This window comes from Diadema antillarum, unplaced genomic scaffold (assembly GCF_040938485.1).
Source record: "Diadema antillarum isolate AM-2024a unplaced genomic scaffold, OU_Dant_1.0 seq00000583_RagTag, whole genome shotgun sequence".
In the NCBI taxonomy this organism is placed as follows: Eukaryota; Metazoa; Echinodermata; class Echinoidea; order Diadematoida; family Diadematidae; genus Diadema; species Diadema antillarum.
Genome location: NW_027271517.1, coordinates 623,448 through 642,448, shown reverse-complemented (window position 1 = coordinate 642,448; position 19,001 = coordinate 623,448). Strand labels below are relative to the sequence as shown.

General features: G+C 40.6%; 1 protein-coding gene across 1 annotated transcript in view; it reads left to right on the top strand.

Annotated features, from left to right (window-relative positions):
• LOC139735518 (clustered mitochondria protein homolog) overlaps positions 1-18,179 on the top strand; it is a 92,183-nt gene extending 74,004 nt beyond the window's left edge. Inside the window, exons 12-30 of the mRNA XM_071646275.1 lie at positions 1,712-1,807; positions 2,413-2,491; positions 2,857-2,962; positions 3,795-4,213; positions 6,313-6,440; positions 7,106-7,183; positions 7,590-7,660; positions 8,216-8,288; positions 9,251-9,412; positions 9,820-9,889; positions 10,211-10,301; positions 11,411-11,649; positions 12,385-12,605; positions 13,153-13,278; positions 13,721-13,842; positions 14,551-14,644; positions 16,168-16,251; positions 16,885-17,009; positions 17,917-18,179. Coding sequence (XP_071502376.1) covers positions 1,712-1,807; positions 2,413-2,491; positions 2,857-2,962; positions 3,795-4,213; positions 6,313-6,440; positions 7,106-7,183; positions 7,590-7,660; positions 8,216-8,288; positions 9,251-9,412; positions 9,820-9,889; positions 10,211-10,301; positions 11,411-11,649; positions 12,385-12,605; positions 13,153-13,278; positions 13,721-13,842; positions 14,551-14,644; positions 16,168-16,251; positions 16,885-17,009; positions 17,917-18,085 — 2,553 coding nt within the window. The 3' untranslated portion in view covers positions 18,086-18,179. The remainder of the gene's footprint in view (positions 1-1,711; positions 1,808-2,412; positions 2,492-2,856; positions 2,963-3,794; positions 4,214-6,312; positions 6,441-7,105; positions 7,184-7,589; positions 7,661-8,215; positions 8,289-9,250; positions 9,413-9,819; positions 9,890-10,210; positions 10,302-11,410; positions 11,650-12,384; positions 12,606-13,152; positions 13,279-13,720; positions 13,843-14,550; positions 14,645-16,167; positions 16,252-16,884; positions 17,010-17,916) is intronic.
• Positions 18,180-19,001: the final 822 nt, after the last annotated feature.

Here is a 19,001-nt window from a genome sequence, read left to right as displayed (position 1 = left end):
AGCAATCTTTTTCTGGAACACTTTTTTGGTAGAATAGTGTGATTAGGTGTTTCTCATAGAGGCCTCTTTTCATTTCTTAAAAAAAAAAACTGTCCATACTCTTAACTTTCAACTGCAATAACTTTAGGAAGGATGATGCTACTGCTCTGAAAGTTGGCATTGATCATCTACAGAATGTGTTAATAAAGCATGCAAAGCTTAATCTGTTAATCTCTTCATTGTTGCTGCTCCATCGGTTAACATCCTGTTACTAAGTATTTGTTCCATTCATTGCAGAGCTAGCACTGCTTAATGAAGATTAAGCGCTTGAATAGACGCTATACTTCAGAGCCCCTTTACTCAGTTCACATTTTCCAGAGTGTGTGCTTCATTCCAATATTAGGATAGGTTAGGAGAGTCCATTTATATCGAGTTATACATCATTTTTAAGCTTAAAGTTTGCTCTTTTAGAATCTTCCCTTAACTAAAAATCCATGTCGAGCGACTTTTGTTGGTGTTGCTATGCAGGGTCACAATGGTAGGTGTTCATGTCAATCACAGAATGATGTCTTTTCTATGCAGATTCATATTGCCTGTACGATTGAACATGCATTTCTGTTTGTTTCCTGACATTGTTCTAAGGAATGTCTGCCTTTGTTGTATTTTTCAGGCTCTCCCAGGAGCAAAAGTGAGGCTGAGGCAGCAGGGTTGTGAGTACAAATTCAGATTTACATGTAACATCAAGGGTTCTGGTGAGTCTCGACGAAAACTACTCCAAATTGCCTGCACATGTCCTGATTTATTCCTACTTTTTTTCTCAAATGTCCTACTTTTTCCCTCTCATGTCCTACTTTTTCCTACTTTCTTAGAGATTTTGTTCCTACTTTATTCCTACTTTTTTACATTATCCCGCTTGAAAGCCTGCTATTGACTATTGACAATGATAATCAGATCTGCAGCCTTGGTTGATTCGGAAGCCTAAACCTTCAAACTGACATAAAGCTCAGTGCATCAAGGTCCTGAGGAAGTTCCTTTTGGTCCGTATCAGTGAATGGTCAAGGGTGAGTGGTCGATGAGTTTTCCAGGGAGGACGATCAAAAATAGCTGTGCCTAAACACCAGTACACCCTGTTTGATGATGACACTGCCTTGTTCTGGCCCAGAGTTAAAGATGAGGGCACTTCACCAACGTTTGCCCAGCTACCCAGTGGCATACTCATTTTGTGAATTGAGATGCATAAATGATGTTGGTATTTCACGATCTTACGTTAATAACTTCAGTATTTTTACAAACTCACCTCACCAGAGAAGTGGCATAGTGTGAATGTACATAGTCCCATTTCTCAAACCATTCTAATTTGTGTACATATCAAGTTTGCCCAACTCACTAAAAAAAAAATAAATAAATAAATGAATAAATAAATAAAATAAATGAATAAATAAAAATAAACAAACAAACAAACAAACTCATGTAATATTTTCAGGGCTTTGAAAGAGCATCGCTGCCTTTGTGCCGCATGAGTTCTCAGCCAAGTTAACTGTAATCGTAGCAAGAGAGGTCTCAACAAACGGTGGAGGGCAGAAAGGCACCCCTGGCAGAATTTACTTTCCTGCACGAACTAAGTGCCCAGTTCCAAACATTTGACCAATGATATTTTGACCAGCAGTCTTCTTTCATTGGACTATTGGGAGTCTTTGCATCAATTTTCTGTTTTCATGTTTTTTTGACACAGTTGAGCAAGACATCCCAGCACCTTAAGATCCTGCCTCACAGTGTGATCAACCACAAAGAGGAGGAGGTAGAAATCTACTCATCGATAGAATGCAAGGTAAGATCATTGCTCCTTCATCTGGCAAGAAATTGTCGACACCGTTTCTCAGAAATAAAAGATTCTGTCTTTAAAATCCCTATTTCGTATACTGTAAAGCAAGATATTTTTTGGCGGTATGAACTTTTCACAAATTGGAGCCGCCGGCTTTTTTCACGGCATGAAATTTTCACAAATTGCCACTGGCATTCAATGCATGAAGCATAGACAAGAACTTTCACATGCATTTTGATTTTGCAAATCTTGGCTCTTAGGAAAATTGTGAAATTAAGATACACTCAAAGATCTCTGGTTTTACAGTAGATTGTTCATAGTAAATTCATAATTATGTACCAACTGCCTTTGTATTTTGTTGTATGACTTCACAGCCACCATACTTTATTTTATTGAATTAAGTGAGGAAAATTACCCCTAACTTGCACTGATCATTACGAACAAATGAATTCAAACAGAAAGAAACTGCTATAGGTTCACGTAAGTGATCGATTCCGTTAATTTTGATGTTCAGGGTTAGGCTGTATTTGTAGGCAATGCTTAAAAACACATGGTATGGGTGATAATGAAACTTGTCGGCTCTGTCCGACCTCTTCTTTCCCTCCATACAGGGCATCAAGGGAAACGATGGCAGACACTACGTCCTGGATTTGCTGAGAACTTTCCCTCCCGATGTCAACTTCCTTCCTGGTGAGTTTTATCTCTGTAGCCACCATATTTTTACTAGAAATTGGAGCATTGTATGGTGCAGTGGACAAGGTCCTGGATTGTAAACAAGGTCCAAGGTTCAATCCCACCCTCTGCATTCATCCTTGAAGAAGATGTTCTACCCGCACTGTCCCTCATGACCCAGATGTGCGTATCTGAAACATACTAGGTGATTATTATGTCATATCCTTCTGCAACGCTGAAGGGGCTGCTTGAATTAATGGTGTCATATCATCATTTTGAAAATCAGTGACTCTCGTAACTTGATTGAAAGTTTTTGTGAATGTAGCACAATGACTGAATCAAACTGAGTGCATTTTTTTTTTGTCTATACTTTTAATGTCTAGTTGAGGGAGATGAGTTTGCAGATGACATGAAGAAGCTTGGGTTTCCAAGGCAACACAGACACAAGCTAGCCTGCCTCAGACAAGAACTAGTCGATGCTTTTGTGGAGTAAGTATTCTGAGAATGTCTCTTTGTTATTGGTAGTAGTGGAGTTTACTTGTTTGAACCAAAGTTTTGTAGTTATGATGTTGCATTTTATTGTGGACTTTCATTGCTGTGAAATTTCTACATTACAAACTTCTGTTCACTCTTAGATTCCTTTTTTTTTTCTTACAGATGTCCAAGGTTTCCATTAATTGCTTTGGGTATCTGAAGAGGGTACAATTAAGTGTCTGGATGTTCTGAAAAAAAAGGGGGGCTATCTCTGTTAACCAGATTTTGATGATTTTATAGCGAGGTGTTGTGATCAATTTGATTGTGAGAGGAATCGAAATCGTAGATATTATATTTCTGATGATTTTTTTGGAAGACTTATACCCGGCGTGTCAAGTAGCGTATGATGTAACTTTAACAAACATACTCAGTGAGCACAGTGTGGTAGCACAGACCACAAAGAGAATGAGGATGATTTCTTGCCATGGCTTTGAACTGGTTTTGCCACACCAGTAGTTTTTGTTTATGGATGAGTTTGCAGAAACACAGCACAGTAGCTATGGTGAGATATTGTAATGTGAAATCGCAGATGGTATCTGGGCCAGTGTCCAATCACCAAATCCCCATCTCATTTATTCTCTCTCCCTCCTCCTCTTCCTCTTCCTCTTCCTCTTAATCCTCCTGCTCCTCCTGCTCCTCCTGCTCCTGCTCCTCCTCCTCCTCCTCTTCCTGTTTATTCTCCTCCTCCTCCTCTTCCTCCTCCTCCTCCTCCTCCTCCTCTTACTCCTCCTCCTCCTCCTTCTCCTTCTTTATGACGCCTCCTCCTCCTTATCCATCCCACCCTCAGCCACCGGTACATGGTGTTCATCAGACATGCCGCCCTCATGCTGATGCAGAACCAGCAGCCTCAGGAGGGCGGAGCCAAGCCGGTTGAGGGAGGAGCCAAACCACAAGAGAATGGAGACGTAAAGGAGGGAGATGAAGCAGAGTCAAAGGGAGCACTGGTCAACGGCGATAAAGTGGACAGTGATGGCGCTGCTAAGGACAGTGAGAAGAAGAAAGAGAATGAGACAGTGAAGGGGGAGGAGAAGGAGAAGAAGGACGAGGACGGGAGGATAAAACTTGGAGAGGGGTTGCCGGGGGCGGACAGGTGTCCAGTCCTGAATAACCTGGACTCCACAGAGAGCAGCAATCTGGCCAGGGAGCTGGACAGCGCTACAGAGCAAGCAGCCAAGGCTCTGGCCACTTCGCCCAAGAAAGATGGATGTGAGTAGAATTCCTCTCAACCCAACCACCCACCCACCCCCACCCCCCCCCCCCCCCAAAAAAAAAAAGAAGAATTTCTCAGATGAAAGTTTTCCCAAAACAATGGACTTGCATACTTGCCACCCATTCCCATTTAATAGGAACATTCCTATTTCTTAAAAAAGAAGGAGCTTCATTTAAGCTTGTGTTCCAATTTTTGTTAACACCTGTTCATGATGATGCATGGGTGAGAGCAAGGTGAAGGTTCCTGTTTTTGAATAATTTTCTCCTAGTTTTTCCTGTTTACTGAATTTCAAGGTTGGAAGGTATGGCCTTTGGCAGTGTTATGAATCACCACATCCAAACAAATTGAGTATAAAAGAGATGATGATGTTCCTAAAGTTGTCGCGGATGAATGTTGACATCAGTGACAGGTTGGGAAACAAAAACAAAAACAAAAAGGCATTCCAATCCCCAGACTGAACCTTGTGAGAGCTTCATCTTGCCACAGAGCAGTTCGAAGCACAGCTTAGCTAGATGAGCTCTCATAATAGCTCTTAAAATATTTTCTCAGGGAGACACAGATAATTCTCAAACATAAGTACAGTGCCTGTCTTGTACTTGCGCAGATGATTTCATTCACAAGTCAACTAAATAGTGAGTCGTAATTGGTGTGTCTCCAGCAGCCATTGTTGTGTATTGTAGAACAACACCCTGTCTTCAACGCAGGCAAACTCTTGTGAGAAAGCCATGTTGTCAAAAGTGTGAAAACTGACCTCCTAGCTGGTGTTGCTGTAACTTGTTATTGTGACCTAGTTAAAATTGATTGACCAGCCAGACCCACTGTCCACTCCCAACATCAAAGGTCAAGCCCAGGTATGATAATTGGTCTGGCAAATGATCAGGCTTGGCCATTGTGTATTTGGTGCAGGTCAAGGCTTTGTTACTCTTCGTTGTTTTTCTTTTCTCTTGCTATCTGCAAACAATCATCCGGGTCAGACTTTGGAAGTAGGACATGAGGTTGTCGTGTCTGTGAAAGAGTTGAATAATAGCAATGACAATGAAAGGGAGATACCTGATGAGTGAAAAATGAAAAAAAGCAAACAAATAGGAATGTAGGAATAATGCAAAAGTTTTCATGCTAATGAAATTAAGTCGGTATCCAATATGGTGCCCTGCAGGCAGAGTGAAGTAGCTAACCTTTGTAGTTGTATCATCTGGATGTGTGGGAAGTCTGTCTTCTTCGTGCATATTAAGTTTCCCTTCATTTTCTAACTTCAATATATATTTCAGAGTGAATGTTACTATCATTGGTTCAGCTGAGATGTATCATGATCACTGTGTTCTTACAAAGTCTCTGTGACATTCATGATTAAATTCTGTCATTAATAGAAATTGAAAGAAATTACTATTTTAGTCTGCATACAGTGCATAAAGCAGATGAGTAGAATTGTGCCCAGTTCAGGGAAATCTATAACGATTTCTTTCATTCTTTCTTTTTTTTCTCTCAGCATTTTAAGGTTATCGTTGTGATTGGTGTAATATTGAACAATGACCCCACAAAGCAAAATTTGATGCTGTTGCTATGAGGAGCGATGATTTTCGACCCACTCGTTCATCCCATGTATTTTACCCTGCCTTTCACGAGATGTGCCATTAACAGGAAGAGCCATTGATGCAGAAAATTTTTCATCTGCGGGGGAGATCGTGCAATAGGAGATTTAGGCTTCTACTAACCTTTACTGACTTGCTGACGAGCGTTCGTCCACTCCTGTGGACTTCTTCAGGCCATGTAATTACACCGTTTCTCTGACACTGCCTGCTTGTAAAACCATAATGTGGTTCGTAAAACCATTGTGGTTCAATGGATAAGACAATAGACTTTAAGTCAGAGGTCCCTGGTTCAAGTCCCCAAGCTGCAGCAGTTCCGTCACCATGCAAGGCACTTAATCCCCATCGCCGTTCCGTGGAGGGGACTTAAAGCCGTTGGTCCCATGTTAGCTTGCCCACATGCACTCATTTCTTCTTTCACAGCCACACAAAATGAAAAATGACACAAAAATATACAAAATAATGCGTCATGCATTAAGATTCCTTTCAATGTTTGCAATTTTTCCCAGTTGACCCCAGTCACAAGGAGGTCATTGCATTGGCTGCCCAGGCCGCAGGGTCGCTGAGCAGCAGTGAGTTTGACATCCGCTTCAATCCGGACGTCTACGCAGAGGGCGTCATCCATGCACCGTCTGAGGTTAGTTCGTGGCGTTGCTAGTAGGAACCAGTGTGTGTCTCTCTCATTGGAGTCTTTCTCTTTTATACTCGGTGTTTACAACCTAGCTGTAGATTGTCATGTTATAATTTTAACCAGCCTAGCATTTATGACATTCTGTTCCTGAAATTGCATTGCACCACTCTCCAACATTAGTGTCTGTAGATATGCCTCCAGATGTGAAAGTGGTTAGTCAGGACTCCTTTGTTATATTTGTAGTTTGGAATATCTGGTTGCATGAAGTCCTGCCATAACTGGAATGATCTTCAGGAGAAATCGAGGTGTCGTAAAGCTGGAATGATGAAGGTGGCTGTACTAAAGGCGCGTTAGGTCTCGTATCATAATTCAGATTGTGTTTTCACAGCTTCAGCACTTTCATCATTAGTAAAAAGTCATATTATATACATTTGAGGAATACCATCAATTACTTCCACAACTTGGAAAAAAAATGAAATTCTCCACAACAAACTTACCATTATTGGATTCATTTCTACCCTCAATGATACACAGAATTTATCTGTCGCCATCAAAAGAATTATTGCACATCATGTTGTTTGACAGTCAGAACCTAATGTGGAAGATGCCTTTACATGTTGCAGAATAAATGATGTATTCACTCCTTATACCTCTTTACTCCATCTTGACAGGCGGAGACGCTTGTTAAACAGAAGAAACTTCTGAGAGATGCAGCTCGCTTCATCGTCGCAGTCCAAATTCCAACATTTGTAAGTAACCTTCCATTGGATTCAGATCAGTTCATCCCTTAAAGGACTAAAATTCCTTTTATTTTAGTTTTGAATTAATGTGAGTTGCTAGATTTTAAGTTTATTGTCGGATGCATTTCTTACGTCTGTAATGATGTAGTATGCTACTCTTGTAAACTCAAAATTGTGTAATCTTTATTTTTGAGTTGGATTATTAAGAGCGCTCTGTCATACTTGAAAATGTTTCCATGGATAAGGGAGCATGCATGTAAGCTCACTGTTTGACTAAGGAAGAGAAGAGAAAACAACCTTGTGTGAGAGAAAAAATAAAGTAGGATGATTTGCAACTCTGTCATCAGTTGTCCTTCAAAATGTGTATACCAATCCATGAAGTGATATCCTGGTATATTGTCCACTCTCAACACAGATCCAGGAATGTAAGGAGCACAGTATTGCACCCCTGGATGGCCACACCCTGGTGGAGATGATGCACCAAAGGTATGCCACGCCCTCCTCATGACTTGCAACAATTATGACCTTGATTTGAAGGGTAGTTGCCCTTTTTTCAGATCCAAAAGGCTCTGCAGAATTTCACCATGAAAGGGCATCTTTTATCACAAAGAAAAAACAATGACTGAATATTGTACATCATCCTAGCTGTCGATTCGACAGGTAGAAGCAATGTCTTTTTAATGAATTTTTCATTCATTTAACGAGGATTTGGACTTTTTTGTAGGCCTCAAAATGGAATTATGACAGATTTGTTACAGATTTTACAGATTGCTTTCATAATTTTGAGCTTCTTGTCACCAAAGATTTACATGTTTTACGCAATGTTCAAGCCGTTTTGCAGTTGCCATGTAGCAGTGGGAGGAAGTAAACTGTGAAAATGCCCGTCAGATTTGACATCATGACAAGTATAATGCAGTTTTTTCAAGCAGGAGTAGTAAGGATGTTATTGCCATTTCTAGTACTGTCATCTGTTTAAGTATGCTGCAGTTATTCTAGCTTCATCATCAGTTTGATAATGAATCTTTTATTGTTTTTTTACAGAGGAATCAATGTCCGCTACATGGGTGTCCTAGCCGAGAAGGTCGTTGGCTGTGAACCACTCTCCTACCTCTATGTAAGTCCCAGAGGATCTTGCACAAGATGGTCATCGTTATTGAGAAACTTTGCTGTAACAGTTCAGTCTCTTATTAAGTGCATCTCACATGAGGTCAATAGATCGTCAATATTCATTATGTGTAATCTCCTTGATTTGTTAGAGTTCATAAATCTAAAATTGATCCGAGAGTATGAAAGGTTCTTCTTGCAGATGCTTGTCCCAGTTTAATAGATTGCAACCATCCACCTCTGTTAGTGTTCCTCCCCCATCCACCTCCTCTGCTTTCCCTCTCTTTCTCCTCTTTTCCTCTTCCCTCTTGCCTCCTTCTCTCCCTCCTCTTTTCTCTCATCTCTTTCTTTTCTTACTTTCATGTCATCCTCCCTCTATCTTTTTTCTCCTCCACGTCCTCCATCCTTCACCTCTTTCATCTTACTTCTCAACCATCACCTCTACCACCATCACCACTATCATCATCACCATAGCCACCACCACCACCACCACCACCATCACCACCACCACCACCACCACCACCACCATCACCACCACCACCACCACCACCATCACCATCACTACTGTCACCACCTTCGCTGCCATCACCACGATCACCACCATCTCCGCCATCACCACTTCCACCACATCTACCTCAACTGCCACCACTACCTTAAATGCCAGAACCACCGCAACAACCACCACCACAACCATTACCACTTCGACATCAACCACAACCACAGTGACCATTACCAGCACAAACACAATTCCTTTCACCACAACCACCACCACCCAGCCACTTTTACCGCCACCACATCAACCACAACCGCTACTACCACCACCACCACCACAACTTCTACTTCTCTTACACCACCACCACCAATACCAGCACTGCAACTACCACAACCACCTCCACAAATTTCATCATTCTAAAACAAGGTAGAAGATAACTCCTCTTTTAACCGTATGAATTTCCCCGTGTTTACCTGCAGCGCATCGTGGTGACGGAGCTGATCTGTCGGTCGGTGAAGCACGTCTTCAAGGCCTACATGCAAGGTATCGCCATGACCAGCCTCTCAGCCGCCATCAGCCACTTCCTCAACTGTTTCCTGTCCTCGCTGCCCAACCCTCTCCCTCCCAAGGGAGATGATGAGGTGAGAATATCATTCATGTTTCTAGAATCAACCTATCAGTAACATGGTTACTGTATACGCCGATTGTTATTCACGGCACATATTTTGTGGGGATTTTATCTCGGCAAATTTCTTGAGGCAGGTGCTAGTCATAAATCTTATCAACATGCAAAGAAATCTAACTCTGATCCAGACATGAATATGACTTGTTTCTGGACCTGTTCTGGTATGCATTAAATGAACAAGGGGCATGACAGTGCATTTGAGTAGGCCTAAATCTTGCCATGCCTGCTGTGTGAATGAGAAAATTGCGAGTGTGTTAGATTGCACAAACTTCTCTTTTTGTGTGTAGCTGTTCCTTTTGACTCCTCAAATGTAATTAAGTGGCTTAATATCCTTTTTTGTTGTTGTTTTTTTCTTTTTCACAGCTGAGTAATGGCCACCATAAGAAGAAGAAGAACAAGAAGAGGATCCGATATGTCCTGGCTCTCGGACAAGGTTGGTTGACGCTCTCTGTATCTTAACATTATTCACTGTATTTTGATGGAAAATTCTTCCGACTATACTATGAACATTAGCCCAGAAAACACCTCCATATTAGAGGATTGCAATTGTGAGATCATTTTTTTATGGAGCGCTGTGGTATCATGAGTAGGGCTCTGGATTTGAGATTAGAGTTCAAAGCTTGCCCAGTTTCTATGTCCATTTACAAGATGGTCAATCAGCAATGTCCCTTCTGCCCCAGATATGAACAACACTGTCAATGCTAGGGTAGTGCTATTTTGGATTAATAGTACTGCTTATCATTTTGATTTGAAGATAATACGTCTTGGACGAGCCTGACCCCGAGTGACCTCTGGAGCAACATCAAGGCAGAGAGCAAGGAATACTTCCACTATAAGCTCAAATGGTAAGTAGACTTGGCTCTCATGACTTCATCATCTGTATTATTGTCATGGTCATTATTTTTGTCATCTTTACAATCATAACAATCATCATTGTATCATTGCAATCAATCATCATCATCAGGCGTCATCTCCACTACGGCTACTAGTAAAACACTGATCAATTCAGTGCGTATTCATGTCGATGTAGGGCAATGTGTCAGTCAGGTACATGAAAACATCTTGACGGAAGAATTTCATGAATTTGAATAATTATGCAGTACCCGCTGCATGCTATAAGGATTAGAACCAACACTTGATGTCGGGCGGAAGCTCTGTGGTCTAGTGGAGATGACACCTGTCCGGAGATCAGGAAGTTGTATGTTCGAATCCTGCTCGAGTACGTACGCCCATGATTTCTTTTATCATGGCTACTACTAAAACACTGATCAATTCAGTGCTTATTCATGTGGATGTAGGGCAATTTGTCAATCAGGTACATGAAAACATCTTGACGGAAGAATTTCATGAATTTGAATAATTATGCAGTACCCTCTGCATGCTATAAGGATTAGAACCAACACTTGCTGTCGGGCGGAAGCTCTGTGGTCTAGTGGAGATGACACCTGTCCGGAGATCAGGAAGTTGTATGTTCGAATCCTGCTCGAGTATGTACGCCCATGATTTCTTTTATCATGGCTACTACTAAAACAGTGATCAGTTCAGTGCTTATTTATGTTGATGTAGGGCAATTTGTCAGTCAGTTGCATGAAGCATCTCGACAGAAGAATTTCATGAATTTGGATGCTGTAGTCATTACCAAATTTACAGCATGATCCACGTTATTTGCTCAATGCCAATCAAGCCAAGGACCAGGTAGGAAGGGAAAAGGAAGGTTGAGAATTTTGTATGTAGGAAGTTTTAAAAAAAAAAACTCACACTATCAAAAACACAAGAAACACACCATGATACAATGCACATATTTTGACTTATATGCTATGTTTTTACTATGGTTTGTGTGTGTGTGTGTGTGTGTGTGTGTGTATAATGGCACAGCAAGAATTGTTTGGTAAACATTGTCAGATTTAAAACCGGTGGTATACTGTATCTCTCTATGGTGTTTGTATCCCTCCAGTGACAGTATTGACTCCGCCTTGGAGCGCTACGACCTCCAGAAGATGACCCTCCTTCGAGAGTTCTGCTCCAAGATCGGCATTCAGCTCCTCCTGCGCGACTACGACCTCGACTCCAAGAGCAAGTCGCCCTTCACCGAGAACGACATCCTCAACATGTTCCCCCGTGTCAAGCACATCAACCCCACCGCCTCCGACGCCTACCACTTCTTCCAGAGCGGGCAGACCAAAATACAGCAAGGTTGGTGCCGAGTTGAGGAAACGGCTTGTTGGCAAACCTTACCAAAATGCATTTTCCTGCCCTTCCTCTATCTCTCTTTCTTGCTATCTGACTCACTGTGTCACTCACTTTGTAGACAAAGCATACATTTTGGTAGGTTTTACATTGTAGATGTAGCCATTTATCTTCATGCAAAATTCTGTGTTATCACTATATTACTGTTTGTAAGATGTAAAAAAGGTTTATCAGGTCTGAGTGTTAGTCATGACTACATTACCTTTTCTGGCTTTGAAGTTTTTTTCCATAATAGGATTTCAATTTCCATACATGTGGTAAACTTCTAGGTAGGTGATATTCGTTCTCAAATGGTGGTGTTAAGATTGAACTCTCACTCAGCGCTCGTATTATCTAGAAAAAATATTAATGGTGCTGTGGAAAATAGAATATTTGTATGGGAGTCTGTTCACAAACTCAACCTGATCTTTTACATCGAAGGTCATATATTACATCCGTGAGGTAAACTTACACCTGTTTATCTTTATTTTGGACCAAGCAGAGTGCAGGGAAATACTGAAACTAAATGCACTGAATGGCTCACTTTCTCCCCACAACTCACTTCAACCATCTCCCTCACGGGAGCACATCTTTGTAGCATGACACCCCAAGTAACTTCACAACAAAAAAAGCCCCGAATATTCTGTGCCTCACCCTCTCTTTCTCCCTGTTTCTCTCTTTGCTACCCGTCGGGTTTTCCAGGTTGCTTCCGGGAGGGCTTCGAGCTGATCAGCGAGGCCCTCAACCTCTTCAACAATGTCTACGGCCCGATGCACCCAGAGATCGCGGCCTGCATGCGCACCCTGGCCCGCCTCCACTACCTGATGGGCGAGCAGAGCGAGGCTATCGAGATGCAGCACAAGGCAGTCATGATGAGTGAGAGATGTAATGGACTCGACCACCCCAACACTGTCACAGAATATGTAAGCAACAGAGCACCCTTTCTCCTGTGGAGGATATCTTGAAGGAACACATTTGTAGCATACCTCTTTGGTTGAGAAGCAAAAGGGACAGAATCTGATGCCTTCTTAGCATCATTAGACATCTAATAGGTTCTCAAGTAACTCTATGCAAGCATCTGATGCTATAGTGAAATATTCTTGAGGATGTCATTCTGCATAAAGATATATATTTTCTCAGATGTAACGAATCATTTTTCGTTTTGTAGTGTTCTGTCCTTCAAATGACTGATAATTCTTTGAATAGTTATCTTTGTGTTTGTATTACTTTTTTTAGTGTGTTGAAGTAGTGTAATGCAAGTATGATTAGGAAAGAAAATTAATTGTGTGTCTATTATTTTTTATACACAGATAATAATTGTAGCACACTATTGGAACTACAACTACGTTTATAGATCATCATGTTCACATTCATGCAAAGATTCTATAGAAAACGGAAGTGAAAGTTGATGTCATTATTCAAAATCTTTCTCTCTCTGTTCTCCTCCCTTCCTTGTCTATTTTGCTTCAGATGCACCTGGCCTTGTACCGGTTTGCGGCCGGTCAGGCAGTGAGTGCCCTCAAACTGATGTACCGCGCCCGCTACCTCACACTCCTCATCCATGGAGAAGACCACCCCGAGATGGCGCTCTTCGACGTGAGTTTCCAAAATCATCTCCTCCAACTGAAACATACTGTAGAAGTGGAAATTTTTGCATTACTGAAATTTTCGCGCATTTCGCGCAACCCAAAACTAGTGCGAAAATAAAAGCACAAGAAAATTTTTGCTCGCCGTATGTTTCAGTAGTTGATGTCTTGATTCCGCAGAATTAAAAACACGCGAAACTCTTCTAACCCCGCTGAGCGTGAAAAATTAGTCCTGCGAAAATATCCACTTTTACAGTAGACCTACCTTTCACGCAAGCCATCCCCAATTCCTGTGTATTTCACCCCAAGTGACCTTTGCTGTTGGAACAGCTTAAATAGAATTTGATAATGAATTTACTTTCTGTATATGACTGTGTCTTTTATGAATGCCGTGAGCATCCAGTTAGGATATGTCATTAAAGTTTATTTATTTTTCTTTCCCCACTCAACAGAGTAACATAGGTCTGGTGCTCCATGGTGTCAACCAGTTTGAGCTTGCCCTCAAGTTCCTGGAGAAGGCCCTCGGGACCAACATCAAGTACTTTGGGGCCAAGAGTCTCAAGGCGGCCCACACGTGAGTTCCTCTCATAGCACCCTGGTGTCCATTTTGATTGTGTTTTTTATTATGAATTGGTAAAACTGCACATCAGCATGCCATAGTAGCAAGTGAAACAAGGTGGGAAGAAATTCTTTTCAAGTGTGAAATGCACTATATAAGAATCTATTACTACTTCTACTACTACTACTACTATACTACTACTACTACTACTACTACTACTACTACTACTACTACTACTACTACTACTACTACTACTACTCCTATATGAAGGGAGTGAGAAACTGTCAGTTTGCAGTTATACTTATCAGAAAGAATTATGACTTCTGTAAGTTTTTTCATCACCTTACCAGTCTTAGTGATTGTTCTTGACATGGATATCTTGAAGAAGAGAAGGTGGATATAAAATGCTTTTGTGGAGGGATGTATTAATTGGGTTACTGTCCATTACATGGCAAGTGAAGATGTGAGGGTATTTTCAGCTGTGAAAATTTTTACACTCTGGTCATCATACGGTATCAAGCCTTTCCCTTGTCAGGCAAAAGTTCTTGTTGAAAGCAAAGTTGTTTTTCTTAACCCGTCCATACTGAATTCGGAAATCCCCATAGACTTGATTAACACAGGCCACCAGGTTCCTGTTGGAAACAGGTTCAGATTTTACACAACTTCTTGTAAGTATTTTCATGGATGTGCAATGAGGAAAATCTTCCACTGCATCACTTCCAGGTATCACCTGGTGGCCAGGACCCATTCGTGCTGTGGTGACTTCAGGTCGGCATTACGTAATGAGAAGGAAGCCTACACCATCTACAGAGAACAGGTGAGTGAGTGGTGATCATTCTATCACTTGGTATAATCCCACTTTGTCCAATTGCCATTTAGTCTCAACCCACATGGTCTAATCCTGTTTCGTCTACAACCAGTTTGTCTAACGACCATTTAGTCCAACTGCCACTTAGCCTCATTACCAGTTGGGCTATGCCCACTTCGTCTACTGCCCACAATTTGTTAGACAAAATGGGAAAAAGTCCAAGGAGACAAAACTGGAATTAGACCATCTGGTCATTAGACAAAACGATAAATACCCAAACTGGGCATTAGACCAAGTGAGAAGTAGACCAAACGGGCATTAGACAAAATTGATGGTAGACCAAGTGAGTTTAGCCGTAGTGGTGTCAGACAAACTGGGAAGTAGACCATTTGATAGTAGATCAAGTGATGATAAACCGAGTGGGTGACCTTAGAGAGGACTTCGTTTGCGACGTGATGTCACTGGCAGGCTCTCTCCTTACTGGTGCTTAATCTAGATGACATGGTCTCAGAAATTGGCCTCATCTTTTGAGACGAAAATATGCAGATCATGTCTTAAATGCGTGTTACATGGTGAATATACTTGTAAACAGATCCTGAGCTGTCCATTTCTCCAGGCAAATGTTTTGTTATATGATTGTGTATTTGCCAAACTTTGACACATCCATGCTCCCATTTTGGACTTCAGGGACACGTTTGTTGACTACAGCACCTGTAAAACTGGGAATGTTTTCAGTGATTGCACTCCAGTGGACATTGTGTGAATCTTTATCAAGTGATGATTGCTTTCTAAAATACATGTATATAGACTCGTAGACAACAAAGTTTTTGACTGTTTAATGGGTGTAAGAAATGTGTGTGATACGATGTTACATGCTTGACAGTGCAGATGTTCCATTTGGTTATCAAAATGATTTCAATTAAATTCAATTCAAGTCAAAATTGGAGATCTTGTGAATGCAGTAGTTGTTTATTTGTGGGTTTTTTTTTTGATGTATGGCAATATGCCATATATTTAGGGAGTTTTTCATTCATTTATTTTCATTGGCGAATACACAAGTTGGGTGCTATTCATGAATTTAAAAACACACAAAGATATCAATGGCGAGCACGCATATATTTCTGTGTACAGCACTGTAGAAAATCTACTCCACAATCGTGAAGTCAACCACGCGGGAAATTGTCGGAAAGTCTAAACATATGGCATATACAATAGTATGCTGCAAATTGCAAGACAATAGTAGATTGTGTATGACTACAGAAACATTCTATTTAATTATCAATGAGATTACAAGGTCTCATTGCACAGTGTTGTTGAAACATTAGTGATATATCCCGCCATTTCACACAAGTTTGTAGCAAGTGATTACAAATCACAAGAAAACTTGAAGACATTGTCCAAAAAAGGAAATATAAGGTACCAGTGTATATCAGTAGTAGAATTTTAAGGTGTAATTAATAATGAGACCTGAGAGCCACTGGATGGTCTGTAATCCTACATTTTTCCATCTTGTTTTTTCTTTTTCATGCCAGTTTGGTGCAAACCATGAGAAAACCAAGGAGAGCTCCGAGTGCCTGAGTTACCTGACACAACAGGCCGTCACTCTGCAGAAAACGGTGAGAATCTTCGCCATTTCAGAGCTGGGCTGAGCTCAACCACCAACATCTGCCCTTTATGTGTTTTTAGTGTGCATGCATGTGTGAATGATCTATATTTTGATGCTGTGATGTTGATATTACAGAACAAATTTCCACTTAAAATACAATTCATTATAACTTTTAACATAGGTAGAAGAGTTTGTAGTTTCATTGCTCATCGATGTGCAAACAGAAACATTGTAGAAGGAAAATGTATGTTATTGTCTCTGAACAAGGAAGTGGCATTTAGAGAGGAAAAGAAGAATCAATAGCAGTTCTTTCATTTGCAAATACTTGCTTCATATTAATTGTTGAAGAAATATACAAAGAGCTTTGGGAGATTGCAGTGCGCTCCTGCTATAACGAACATGGTTATAACGAAATAAAAATTCAGACTGCATTATTATCAGCTGTATTTTTTTTATTGTTTGGTAAAAACAAAAATTTCGATACAATGAAAGAAAAATGCTGGCCCCAAGGACTTCGTTATAGCAGGAGTCCACTGTGCATACAAAGTATCTCTCCACACTGCTATGCTTGAGAATAGTCATCAAGGTAAATAAAAAAATGATGTGTAACTTGGAGACCTGCTTCATTTTTCCCTAATTGCAGATGAACGAGATCAAGCGAGGCGGACCCAAGGCAGCCCTGAGGCCGATCCCAATCAGTCATCCCTCCATGAACAGCGTGCTGGAAACCCTCAACATGATCAATGGAATATTCCTGATCCCAGTCAGGTACCCAGTAGTTTGACTTTGGAACTCACAGATCAGCCGAACAATGTAGTATCCATGACAATCCTGTAGCCTGCTCAAGATTTGGACAAGAGATTATTGGCTGATCAAAATCTTGCTATACAAGAGCAAATAAAAAGAGCAGGTTGAAAGTATACTTACAGTATCTTATGCGGTGAATTGGTTTGAAGTGTATCAAGAGCCTACTGTATTTAGTGTACCAACTGCCAAACACGAGCAGTTTTAAGCCATCAGGTTTTTTTTTTTTTTTTTGCAGCAAGAGAAGCAAGAGATGGAAAAAAAAAAAGATTAATAAAGGTAGATTAGGAGAGACCTCTTTTTGATTTAACGTTAATATCTGGTAGTTTTTGATGTTTTGAATGATGAGTTTTTCTTCCTTGGAGCACTTTTCATCCAAGATTATCAAAGCACAAAGACTTTGGAATTTCTCTTTAGATCTAATCTAATGCAATCTGATCCAATTCAATCCAATCTAATCATATCCAACCCAACCCTTCCCATCATCATTTATTACCATCCAACAAACAAACCCAAGGATTTTATGAAAGTACCTCGCACCATTTGATGATGACGGTATGTAGATGAAAATATTCTGCATTCATAAGTTTTTTTGTGATACGAGTATCAAGATAAGAGTATCGATGATAAGAACAGAAGCTGAGCCTTCATCATTAAGTAGAAATAGTAAGGTTTTGTATCCAATATTATTTGGAATTGTATTCATATTATTTAGGCTGTTTGTAGCTGCCTGTCATATTGTATTATTCGTCCTTATGTATCAAACGCGACGTTTATTTTGTATTTGAAAAATAAGTGAATAAAATTTCTTTGTGAAAAAAAAAGTAGAAATAGTACTTTTCAAGCTCTTTTGTTGCTGATAATTTTGCAGCATTCGAGGAATTCAAAAGGCTGCCAGTTCGGATGCCCAGCCAGAGGTGAAGGCCATTGGGGAGAAATTAGACAGCCTCCCCTCTGAGAAAGTGGAAGAGCCCGGCAGTCCACCAGTGGAACAGGCTACAGCGGAACAGCCCACTGCAGCGCAGGAGGGGGCAAGATAACAGAAGTCATGGAAAGAAATCGCAGGGAAAATAAAAAAGAAATTATGCAAGATGTGTGTAATTCTAGGCTTTCATGATTTGATCTCAGCGAAAGAGAAATGGGTCTTGTGGTGATGGTTTTCCTTGCAATACGAGGCCAAGGTCGTGGTGTTTTGAGGGAAAAGATGGCATGAGAACCGCCTCTGTAGCACCCTCCAGTTATGTTTTTTTATGAAACACCAGAGGTTCACGTGAGATCTATGGCTTTCCTGGCTGGGTTTTGGTCATCTGACCACAGAGTTAAAAAAGCATGAATGCTTGCCTCTGTTATGTGAAAGAGTTTTCCGATTTACTATCAATAGACCGAAGGCATGCAGTTTAACGGATGTCGTTTTGACACTGGAGATATGCGGAACATGATTGTTTGGGCGGAAAGAAACTGTTTAAACCAAACTTTCACTTCTTTTGTTTCTGACTTGTGGGGAGAGTTGAGGTGTTCATGTGGAAAAGAAATCATTTTGATGTGTTGATGAAGGTGAAAAGTGACCATGAAAGATTGCTATGAAAGTTCAGATTTGTGAGAACTTTTCTTGTCTAAAAGATAGCCTGAGTGTTTAAAGATTACTTCGAGATTTGTTCAAGACAAGAAAGACCCCTGGCACTATGCTCTGTGCTATTGTGTGCAACATGCGTACTTGTGAAGTTGTTTTAATCTGCTATTATTTTGAAAACTTAATTGGTGCTTGTTTTTAAGACTAGATTCCGCAAAAGTATGTTTTGATTTCCCTTGCCATCATTGGAAAGAAAAGTTAGCTGATTTACAGATTTGTACCCCGTAGGGGTGGATATTGTTGAATCATTCAGCAAATGCAGAATAATTGTGTCGGATTTGATATTGTTTTATCTAATAATAAATATCATACGCAATCTAATATTA